The following is a 12802-nucleotide window of genomic DNA, read 5'->3' on the forward strand; positions in this document are numbered from 1 at the left end:
TTCAGTAGTGATTTTTTAATTAAATGATACGAACTATAGGAATATGTGATTGATATTTTGAGGAAAAACAACAAATTGTGATGAGTTAAGTTTTGTTTTTCTATTAAGTTTATATTATATCTTCTATTACAACGATGCCATAAGAGCTAAAAATAATTGATAAATAATAGAATGATTATTAATTTTTATCTCAGTTATGAATTGAATATTATTTCTTCGAATTATCCAAAGTTATGCAAGATTTGAGATAATAATTTACAAATTTTTTTTTATAAAACTTGTTTACTCTAAGAAAGTGTCAGAAGTTGTCGAAAATTGGTATTGTTTTTAGTTATTACCAAAAATGGATTATCTAATCATACATGGATGTACAAATATTTAACAAGTTTTATGCTTTAAAAAAATATATTTTACGACTAAAAAGATTCAATCAGCGTTAAAGTGTTGTTTATTCGTTGAGTATAGACAATTTATTTTTTAATAATAAAATATAAAAAATCATTATAGTAATCTATAACTAGTTGTGATGCCCTGAAGTCTTAAAGTTTTAAAAAAATTGATCTTTGTTGCAAAAAATAACTGTAAGCAAAATATCTTGGCATGGGTCTCCTAGTGCGTCACAAAAATAATTCACAAGAACAGCAGGAGTTATTATGTGTAAATTTAAAAATGGTAAAGAATATACAAAACGACTGCGTAGAATCTTTGAATAACAACTGATACAATGAAGATCTTGTTAATTTGACTTCATTTATATTACTTAATTACAGCTATATGCTGATGCATAAGATGTTGATGACAAATGAGGAAAAAAATAAGCACAGAAATCAATGAAGTGATTGTGTAGAAAATGAATATGTCACGTGAATTACTTGACTATGACAATTATGGCAAAGAATTCATCGAAGGCCAGGGTCAAGCCTTCGATTCCTCTTAAGCTTAAAGTTAAGACTCAAGACTTGATATGAGTGCAACCGTACTTATAATAATAAGACAGTACTTCCATCTCATTAGCGAACTTATTCAAGGGCATGTTCACTCTTTTTGAGTTCCCATAACAAATGAGAGTTTGATGATTCTGAAATGAAAAATCTATCAGATGTGTGACATCTTAAATTATTGTACATGTATTAAAATTAGAGTTCATGCACGTAAATAAGCATCATAATCAAGGTTAACATTAAGATTTATTCGATACGGCTTTGAATAGTCCATGACAATGGACAGGAACTGGCTACCAAGGTCTCCCAGATTGTTTATTCACGTTCGTATCACTGGAAAACTGCAACAAAAAAAGACATAAAAAGTGGTAATTAATTAAAAATAAGAGTAAACAAATTAGTAATGTGAAATGAAAAAAGTATAATTAGATAATGATTTACGATATGAATTATTTTTTAACAAACCATCTTCAATTCACGTGACTTTTATTGACAGAATTGGCAAGGAGTCAACAAATGTCAACTTCAAACTATTTTATTATTGTTTATTAGCAATTGGTTCAATATTATATTATTAAATCTTTATATACATTGATAAATATCATTTAATTTTTTTTATTAGATGCTGTGTGATATTGAAATGGAGTAATTGTTGATGATATTATATAAAATTATATATTTCCTGGTTAATTTTAAGGATATTGTGGTTATTTTTAACCATGTGATATCGCAGGAAATGAAGTTTTTGTTAGTACATAAAATAAAAGTCAAGTTGAGAGTAGAGAAAAATGTATTTGAATGTAGTAGGGGTACCCCCTCTCATACAGACGCCGCGTGCTCGTATAAATGCACAAGAGCGTCGCACGAAAAAGCCACTCCCTTACACGTGTTGAATGGAGAATAATCTTGTGCATTCTTTTGTTTTTTGCAGCACTAAAATAAAAACAAAACATAAACTAATATCAAAAAGTGTTCAAGCAATTACCTATTAATTGTTTTAAACAAAAAAAAATAATAAAAATTTTATTAAAAAGTGTAAAAAATATTCATACTCATTTCTGTTGTCAAATTTCCGGTTAGTCTTCTTCAAACGAAGAAGAGAACTGTGAGAAAAGTGAAAGCTCCATCATCGATTGAGATCTCTAAGAGAATTCGAGAATATTGTGGTAAAAGTGTGTTAAAAAAGAGTCAATCATATAAACTGTTATAAATTGAATAAAGTGTTAATTAAAATAAATAAAAAATAATATTCGCTGATATAAATGATAAAGAATTTAGAAATAAAACAACTGAAAATAAAGAGAAAGCTCATAACTCTTAGTAAATGCTGTGGAGATAAGAAGAAAAAAAATTGAAGAAATATGGGAATTGTTTCATCTACCTTACTCTCTGTGGCTATCCAGCTAGCTTGGAACTGTCAACGTTTCTTGGACCCACGCTACAGGTTGGAGTTTATTTATATACCCGCACTAGGTTAGAGTAGCTTCTAGCTAAATTTCACGGATTATTCAGGAAGGTCATGCTACAGTCTAGTAACTGTTCAGGCACCTGTGGTTATCTTTACATCTCCAATTATCCAAAGTCTAGACTATTCACAAACATTAGTTTAGTATCAAATAGAATGGACATTCTAGCCCTCTTTATCTGTATTAAATCAGCAAGAATTCAATCCCCTGGTGCTTGAGTAGATTGTATAACGGCCAAATTGTATTTTTAGCTCATACTCATGTCGATCCAGCCACCAGGAAATGCATCAGATTCAAGTTCACTCTTCTATTCTGTATACTTCCGATATTTATCTTCCAGTCTCTCACACATGCTGCTAGTTCAAATAAATAATTCCATTGTAATGACGATGATTTCATCGATATAATCTTACTATATAATTTACAAACCTTTTGAGTCACTTTGTGATAATTTTTTGTGATACGTTTTCTATTTCGGTCATTCATACCAATTTATCAGCTACTGGATAATTAATGAATATTTTATAAATTTCTACAATTAGTTTTTAATTTATTTTGACATGTTAGACATGTTGTTTAACTCTTAATTTAATTTTACAAAAAACCTGTTCAATAATTTTTCCATTTTTTAAAGATAACACCGAAGTAAAATCATTTTATTGCTTGTTTACATTCAGTAGCCATTTGTTCACACAAATTGTCACGTTTCTTGTATCTATTTATATCCCATTACCATCCTAAATACCAAAGTTTTTTTTATAGCTTACCTATAATCCAATTAATGATTTATATACTAAGAAACAAAGCTTGTTTGACAATTGTTGCTACTTAAAAATCAGATGTAGTAAATAACATGTCTTATTTTTATTATATTGAATGAAAACTCAGAAGTCACGTTTTATTATCAAACCATTCATTTTCTATTACATTATGATTGATCAATTTTGATATTGTAAATTTTTTAACATATCCATCACAACACATTTTCTATGCCATAAATAAAGCAAAGAAGACCTTTCAGGCTTTGAATAAGGTTTATCTTTGAAATTCGATCTCGTTGCACACCACTGACACTTCCGTATTTAAAGGAAGCCCCTTAGAAAGCAAACTACTTCCTGAAGAAGATATAAATAAAGTCTGTTAATCTAATTTTGTTGCTCTAAATTTTACATCAAACATCATTTTAGACTAATTAAGAAGTTTTCACATATCATTTATTTTCCCAATAGGTTGAAATATGGATCAAGGTTCACCAAAGACATTCAGTGTAGCTAGAAATACCTTTCAGTGTATCTTCAATGATTAGGTGATTAATCTATATGAGTCAGTCAACATTATAAATCTTTTTCCAGTTTAATATTTAATATTAACGGCATGTCTTTGTTTGAATATCTGTTTCATTATATATTCATTATGTTATACATCATTGGCATCCTTCTCATTTAGCAGCACAAAATATATATATTATTGTGTAAGCGTTAAGAATATGGAAAGAGTAATCATACGCATGAATAATTGATAATTATATTGTAACTTACGATTAGACATAATCAGTATAATTGGCTATAAGCCGTATTGAGTACTCGTGCACTCAGAACTTGAGTCATTGGTGTTCAGTGCCTTTGCACTCATAGTATAGCCCATACATTTGCTTATGTGTATAGTATAGGTATCTTACATGAGTATAATTCCAGTTCTTCACAGTTTCAGCATCAGAAGAAGTGTCACGATCAAGTTACAGTCAAGTTCATGGCCTCGTGAATTTTTAATTATTCTTTTATATCAGTTTTTTTTTCTTTCATTGTTTTTCTGTAACTTCTCATGTGAATCATTCGCAGGTCTGTTCTAAAATTGGAAGACTAGACACTCGCATCCTTTCACTTTATCATGTTTTCATATCGTTTTATTAATCACTTGGTACACCAGTTCCAATAGATAATTTACACTATAGTAACCAGAAAAATTTTAAAAGCATTTGTGTGTTAGAAAACTGGAATTAAAATGGATATTTAATTTTTTAATTATCAAAGTATTATTCATCTTAATTAATTCATTTATCATACTAAATAAAATATTGATACCTAACAGTGATCTATCATTTTTTCTAATTTAAATTTGTTCAAGGCTAAAATGAGAGTTTATATAGATCAGTTTTATTTTAGTGGTCATAAAAAATTATTTTCAACTTTATCTTCAAGGTACTTAACAATTTAAAAATTAAATTTCCATGAAAAAATTTTGCGTGCAGAAATTTTCAATACTACTTTCATTATAATAATAATTATTTTTAATTTTCTTTGATAAACAGGTTTATCAGAAAAATACTTCGTTCTCATTCCTCAGACGTTAATTTTATTCTTTAACTTTCACTCTCTTGAGTCTTGTTACATGCAAACCATTATATTCTCATGACGTGAGTATGTTCGAAAATTATACTCTTCTTCTTCTTCTATATCTATAAATTATTATAGGGACTTAACATTTCATTATTCAAAGTCATCAACTCCTTTGCCATTTCCGTTTTTTTTTGTATAGCATCGATTGAATGTAGCAACATAATGAACTTAATAAACAAATCGTGCGATGTCTCTCGATATTTAGAGTGTTTAGAATGTCTCATGTCTTACGTAAAGTGAAAAGAATCTTTGATTGCATCGAAAGTAAAGACAACAATATTATTCAACGAAACCTCGTTCTCAACCAATTCGTTAGACTCTGTAGCTTACACTTCTGATGTTATTATATAATGTCATTGGAGTTTTCTCCAAGTGGAAAATATTGTGTACCTGTAAACATACATTATGTGCTTAAGTATAATAATCGATTGGTAATGACCATGAACTCCAGAATTTTATTGTTTAAACTTGAAGGACATGTACAAAAAAGAAAAAAAAAGAAAAACCATGTTAATAATTTTTTTCTGTTTGAATTCATGATGCCTGATCGTAGCCGGTTGATAATGTTGTTAAATAAGTCGCGTGAGGAGAAGTATTAAATATTAACTAATCATAGTACTCTCTGCTTACCTGTGCTAAGTAAATTAAAGCCAATGTATATACATATATTTTTGATGATATAGTAAAATAATTCTATCTTGATTCATCAGAATAATTTTATCGAAAGTACTTATCATCTTTCATTTTTGAAACAACTCTTTTATTAATTATTATTATTATTACTCAGCTAACAGACTTTTTGTTAGCAATAAAGATCTTAGAGAATATTTAAGTGGAAATTTATCATGAAAAAATATCAACAGTTGCTTTTCGTTGAAAACATAAAGTTTACATCTATAATTTATATTTTTCAATGCTATTTCCATTAAAAATTCATTTGATTGTCCAAATAATTAATAATTATAATTGCCATTGTACAATATTTAAAATAGAATTTCAAGTTTTTTTTAATGATTTTGTTGAATAAAAAAAAATGATTATTTCTTCAGTAATGACACATCAAGTCACTGAATAAATTTTTATTCACTGTTCTGAGGAGAAAAGATTGTTTTTAAAATACTTGGTAATGACATAAACGTTAGAGGAAATTAAATATATTTAATCTTAATTTATTTTTCAAGCAATGAAACTTTCGTGAAATCTGAATTTACTGAAACCCTCATAATTTTGTCTCCAAAGCCAGGAGATTATTTGTTCTGTTGCCTTGAGATATCCCATTAAATTTCGCAGCTAAATTTAACAAAAGACATTTCGTGATCCCAATCACTTCTGAACAGGTCTCAGACTTCCCACTGATGACCTCACACAGCAGGTCATACACCCGACAAAGAAGTAAACGAATAGAATAAGATTGGAGACTGGACGATGATACTGGCTCTAAATGCAATCAACTACGACGTCATAACACACCCACTTGATAAAAAAAAATTTCAATGCAGTTCTTCAAAGACTTCAGTTATTCTTGAATACATTTCTCTACCTATACTAACTGAGATTAATCAATTGTGACGTAGAGTTGACGTTGCACTTGTGAAAAGAATTTGCTCAGAGTTGTTATAAGATTTATTCATTAGATTGGATTTAATAATGCCTATTAAAACAATTAAATCATTCACGTCATTCTATCTCTTTAGATATCAACTACTACAATTACCAGAGAGATATCAATATATTACAATAGAATTATTTTAAATATTGATAAATAGTTCCAAGAAACAAAATGATACCTGGATGGAATTCAGCTACCTTTTTTTAAATTTCTCTCTTAGAAATTTTGCTGATACTCCTACCAGGTAGATTTGAAATATTTTTAGAAGTTTCAACTATGCTAAGAGTCGGCCGTAGATATTAAAAAAAAATTCAAAAATCTAAAAAAATTGATGAACAAAAAAGATAATATCTGCATCTTGAGTTCCAAACACGCTATAATGAATTTTTTTTGCATTCTTCTGACATTTTATTATAAAGTCACTTCTAAGCTATTCTGAAAGAGATATAGATCCTTAAGAATTCCTGAAGAATTCCAAAGAGATCACAGGAAGCATTTACAATTCTAATATAATAGTTTTCCAGATTCATTTCTTACCAAACTCACAAAGTATCTGAGAATATATGATTGCTTAATTAACTTTTACTATTATTGTTGAGGAAAAATGTTAAATATACACTTTTTTAATGTGTGATAAACACACTTGTAACGAAAAAGCCTTGGAACTTTCGAGAATTTGAGAACCAATGGCCTTTTGAAGTTTCCAAGGATTCTCCAAGCCTTGAAGTCGAAGGCTTAACTTGTCTAACTTAAGTTAAAGTAATCATTTATGTATTATTTATGAGTAATATAAATTTCACTCATTCTCTTATTACAGAGATGTCGAGCCAAAGAAATCTACTGAGATTCTACCTTCTTCTGGACAAATACGTGGAAGTAGAGTCGATGAAGCAGTTGGGAATCAAGTCGCAATTGCTAGACCTGAAATGGTTTCCACCCACCAGGAAAATAGAAATAGACGAGCTGCTCAGCTTAGGTACAGAAGAAAACGACCTTCAAGCTTCGATGCATCTTTGATTGTTAAGAGTATGAATAAAAATGGAGTTATTTTATCGACTGGACGAAGAGTTGTTTCATCAAATCCTTGCACACTTAAGAGACAACCAGCGCCTGAATGGAACGATTCATCATCATGTTTATCATCATCATCATCTTCAATGTCTTCTCATGATGGTAAATATATTTGAAAATAAATTTATATGAATTATTTATTGGAAATCGGATATGAAATATTATTGACTGAATTCTGACACATAAGGATTATTTCTATAAATAAATAATTTTTTCTTTCCATTTAAACCTTGATTAAGGAAAAAAAATATTTAATATTTATAAATACTACGGAGTTGTTAGTAAAATAATATTTCAAGCTACTTGAATTATTGTGAAGAATGATGTAATTCCATACAACTTTGTTGTCAAGTTGCTCTACAACTTATCATAATTTCAAATTTTTACAGCATGTAAATTAGTTGTAATAACTAAAGGAAATATTTTGTAAAAGCATAGTAAAGTTTTATAAATACATTTTAATGAGAATAAGTATTAATTGAAAATAATCATCTATTTTCCAAAGATTAATAGACATTTAGTAATTTAGCTTCAAAGGGGATTAAATATAGAATCAAAGTTTAATTAATTAAAAAGGATTTTCCGAGTTATGTGGAACATTGAAATTAATGAAAAAGTGGGTCATGAAATTTAAACTCTTCAATGATGTAGAGAACTCTCATCCTGGACTAAAATTACGTGCCAACTCTTACCTAAATCATTTATCAACATTTGTATTATGTGCTACTAAGCTGTCAGAATTCGCAATGACTTGGAAATTGAAGGAATATTTGCTGCCAACAGCGAAAACTTTCATTCTATTTTAAAAATATATACTATACCATTGTTAGCAAATAGTTTTTCTTTAACATTGTAATTACGTAATATTTCACATGACAGTATCTATGTCAACTTTCGTAATTTATAATCAAAAGGCAAATTAGTATTCTCCATTATTAACTGGAAGTATTTATAAAAATACTTTGTTTTCTTATAAATAAAATATTATGACAGAGATGATAATGAAATTTCCTTATTATTTCAGATTCCGATGTCGAAATAACCACTAAAAGGAAAACGAAAACTTTAGAGAGAACGCAAACGTTGCCAGAAAAAAGTCCTGATAAAGATGATGATGACATCAGTGGAGAAGAATACGGAATGTCAGCTGCAGAAGAAGCAGCTTTTAGAATGACTGTAGGCAGAGGATATTTCAGTAAATCTAAGAAGGATGAATTCTTGAATCATTTAAGACTAGAAAAACGACTAAATGACCTTAACCGCGAATTTTTTGATCTTGCATGTCGAGCACATGCACGATCAATTCATCGACATCATTCAGGAGATCTGCAAAGGAAGATTCTTTAATTGATAAAAGAGTTTGATTATAATATATATTTATTTTACGATGATAATCTCTAATAGAACTCGTAGTTCGCACAAAATATATTAAACCAATCATAATGTTAAAATTTATGACTAGGATGTTAATCAAACATGAAAATAAGACTGAAAATTGATCATTAATGGTTCATTTCAATATTTGTTTATATAACTAGTCTTTGAATGACACAGAAAAGTCGAATTTTTTATTTTAAATACATTTTGGGACTTAAATTTGGTATAAGGTCATTAGGACTTGATATTATAAATATTTATTTTGGTAAAAGTATTGATAATTTCATTAAATTTTTCACATAAGTCTTCTTTTTTAACCTTTGTGATATCATGTTATTGATAATTATTTTTTTTAATGATTAATTCAATTTAAGTAATATAAATTTTAAGCTAGTAAATCACGTAAGTGCCATTGAACATACATATTTGGAATTTTATGATTAATAATGTTATACCATTCAAATATTTATTAAGATAAATAACGAGTCATGACTGATGAAGACACTATCAAATAAATATAAATTTATAAGTAAGCAATAGAACAGGATTTAAATTAAATAGTTTCAATCGGAATCCGTCCGAGGCGTGCTGGTATTGCAGAACATGAAGTCGGCGGGAGATATTTGTTCCATCAGTTAGGTCGAGACCTTTCGACGAGAAACCTACAAGAATATTTTTATCTTTGTGATAATGGTCAATAACAGTAATTGATTGTAAAAGGAATACTTGTTTGAGAAAAAATGTATATTTTACATAAAGAAATTGTATTTCTATTTTTTGTAATAAATTTTTGTCAATATTTATGTGTTGCTTCAAAGAATTATTCTTCTACACCAACACCCATCGTACTTTGGCATGGCATGGGTAAGAATTGTTGTACATAAATAGAAACATAACAATTAACGTTACAATCATTTAATGATTTAATAAGCTAATTTGATGATCAATTGCCAAGATAAACTGAAAATAGATGTAACTAAGATTTTGCTAGTAATTTTATAATTATTTTATATAAATTACAAGATAACTTGCAAAAGATAAAATAAAAACTGCGTATACAGTTAGGCTAAAAGAGGGAGTAATCACTGTCATGGTTGCGTGTTTTTCTTTCTTCCTGTGTCAATAAACGTTCATGCGTCAGTTTCAAGCGGTAAACTTTGAATCCTTTTTATGACGTTCCAGGTGACAGTTGCTGCTTTTCCTTTAGTTTGGGACAGATAAAAAACATTTTGGAGCAAGAAATACCTGGAGTCTATGTCAAGTCTATTCGAATTGGTGATAATGAAATTGAGGTAATTTCTTTCATGTAAATTTAAGTCAACAATTAGATGCTTTAGCTGATAATACCACAATAATGATCAAACAATAGAATGAAATATGAGGTAACTACCAAGATAAGCCATTGATAAAAAATTTTATAGGACGTTGAAAATAGCTACTTCAAAAATGCAAATGAGCAAATAAAAGAAGTCTGTCAAGATTTAAAATCAGATGAAAAATTATCAGATGGATATAATGCCATAGGATTTTCTCAAGGAAGTCAATTTCTTCGAGCTGTTGCCCAAAGATGTCCTGATCCTCGGATGAAAAATTTAATTTCTTTGGGAGGACAGCACCAAGGAGTTTATGGTCTTCCTAACTGTGGATCTTTGACATATCGCTTCTGTGATTATCTCAGAAGAATATTAAATTATGGAGCTTACTTGAACTACATACAAAATAAATTCGTTCAAGCCGAATATTGGCATGATCCTCTCCAAGAAGATAAATATAAGAAAAAGAGTGTTTTCTTAGCTGAAATTAATAATGAACTTGTTATTAATGAGGTAAGATGTGTTGAAACAATTATTATTTCCTCTCTATGACTTGAGTTAGTGTATAGTAATATTTTAAATTATTTTTAGGAATATAAAAAAAATCTACAACAGTTAGAATCATTTGTTCTCGTCATGTTTACTCAAGATACGATGGTTCAACCCAAGGAGAGTGAATGGTTTGGATTTTATAAACCAGGACAATCAACAGAGTTACAGACCCTTCAAGAATCTGATCTTTACATTCAAGTATAAATTAATATCTTCTATTATACTTATTTAGTTTATTTAAAAGTTCAAAGACTATAAAAAATATTCAATAATTGTAGGATCGTCTTGGACTAAAAAAAATGGATAATGATGGCAAGCTGCACTTTTTATCAATAGATGGGAATCACTTACAATTCAACGACACGTGGTTGAAAGAAGAAATCATTACAAAATATCTTATTTAAGATTAAAAATAATTTTTTTATAACTAATAATTTAATTATAATTTTTCTACAAGTGTATTTCGAAAATGAATAAAAATCTCTGGTTGCAAGTAGCTGAAATACATTATCGACTCAGTTCTGACACTAGAAAATTATTCGACCATGATAGGATAACCAATCGACTCAGTTTTCGCACAAAAGTTTGGCAAAATTTCAAATCGTGTTGTGTGATAATCAACTTTTTGCTCATACAAGTGTAGTAAATATAGTTTTTTTTATTGTGTATTATAAAAATGAAAATATTCCAATCAATATCAGTTTATATAGCAACTCGTCGCGTTTGAGGATCCAATCAATACTTTAGTTGTATTTTTTCTACTTTTATTCTGCTATTACAGCTTTAGCTATTTCAATTCATCAACATGTGGAACAAAAATTAAAAATAACAATAAATGTTGTGAAAAAATGACTTGAAGTTTTTCGATGAATGACGTTTCGTGTTCAAAATGATCAATAACAACTAAAAAAATAGTTTAAATATCATGTAGGACATTTATGCAAATAGTTTGCATTGGAAAATGATGAAAAAGAGTCATTGGTCGTTTATCAAATCAATTGATCAAATTTCTACCGAGCTATTTACCCATTTAATCTCATCCGGATGATTTTGATAAGCTCAATAAAGTAACAACCCATTTGAAGACCACTCAAATACTCGAGGATCAGGGACTATCGACATCCTTGAAGCAAGCACCCTTTTAGTCGGACCCTAAACTTATCCCCTAAACTCAAGGACCATCAACTGAGATGAAAAGATTCTCTTGGAAGAATCAGGTCGTTCTTTTTTGTATTTGCATTGACTTGTAAACATCACACATCGTTTCTAATAAAAATTTACGTGGACATACAGACTCACATACAAGCAAAGGTGAATATGTAGGAAACACCTACATGTTTGATGCTCCCATTAAGAGATTACATTATGAGTTCACTTTGTACACCTTTTTCTACCCATCTGGGCCTCTACTAACTCGTACTCCTAACAGATGGATGCAGAGTTAACGGGATGAACAGCGTCCTTGCAAAAGAGCTCGACATTGTGAACAGGTCGGGGGTCTCGCGTGAATAAATATGTTTTATGCAAAAATGTTACTGCCCCCCAGTGTCTATATTTTTTTTCACTCACTCCTCACTCTTTCTTCTCTCACAAACACGGTCATCATATGATTACACTTCTTTCTCTCTCATTCATCCCACGCTTTCTCGCACTCTTTATCTCCCCCACTTTTTTTTATCTCTTGGCCTTTCTGCCTCTTGTACTCGCCCCTCTAGACCTCTTTTACCCCGCCAGCCTCCCAACAGACATTACGAGATGAAATATTCCTCCGCGAGAATTGCATGAAGACTTTTGACGCCTTTTTTTTGTTTTAATGTATAGGTTTTTCTTTTCCTTTGTTTTAACTCTTGGTGCTTACTTGCTTTCGTTTTTTTTGTTGTTTCAACGCGATGTCGTTGCTTTTTCACTGCGACTCCTACGCTCTTTATCTCTCGTTTGTTGCCATTCTTTATTTGACGGCGCGATTACGGAAGTTTTAAGGACCGATGTCGAGAGGTCGATGAGGGGTAATTGAGTTTGACTTTTTTTATTGATCCCCGAGTGAGCTTTTCTTAATAGTGAAAAAATGAAGTTGATG

At 29.6% G+C, this 12802-nt stretch overlaps 2 protein-coding genes across 2 annotated transcripts; both read left to right on the top strand.

Moving 5' to 3' along the window:
* Nucleotides 1-1600: 1600 nt before the first annotated feature.
* On the top strand, nucleotides 1601-9098 carry LOC118066853 (uncharacterized). Its single transcript, XM_035083209.1, has 3 exons — nucleotides 1601-2385; nucleotides 7230-7585; nucleotides 8508-9098. The coding sequence occupies exons 1-3, from the start codon at nucleotides 2303-2305 to the stop codon at nucleotides 8828-8830; spliced, it is 762 nt and encodes a 253-aa protein (XP_034939100.1). The 5' UTR covers nucleotides 1601-2302; the 3' UTR covers nucleotides 8831-9098.
* A 468-nt stretch (nucleotides 9099-9566) lies between these two features.
* On the top strand, nucleotides 9567-11222 carry Ppt1 (Palmitoyl-protein thioesterase 1). Its single transcript, XM_035083208.1, has 5 exons — nucleotides 9567-9724; nucleotides 10043-10152; nucleotides 10282-10686; nucleotides 10765-10923; nucleotides 11004-11222. The coding sequence occupies exons 1-5, from the start codon at nucleotides 9601-9603 to the stop codon at nucleotides 11127-11129; spliced, it is 924 nt and encodes a 307-aa protein (XP_034939099.1). The 5' UTR covers nucleotides 9567-9600; the 3' UTR covers nucleotides 11130-11222.
* The last annotated feature ends 1580 nt before the right edge of the window (nucleotides 11223-12802 follow it).

Source organism: Chelonus insularis, unplaced genomic scaffold (assembly GCF_013357705.1).
Source record: "Chelonus insularis isolate UGA/USDA-ARS -01 unplaced genomic scaffold, ASM1335770v1 contig_358_pilon, whole genome shotgun sequence".
Taxonomy (NCBI): Eukaryota; Metazoa; Arthropoda; class Insecta; order Hymenoptera; family Braconidae; genus Chelonus; species Chelonus insularis.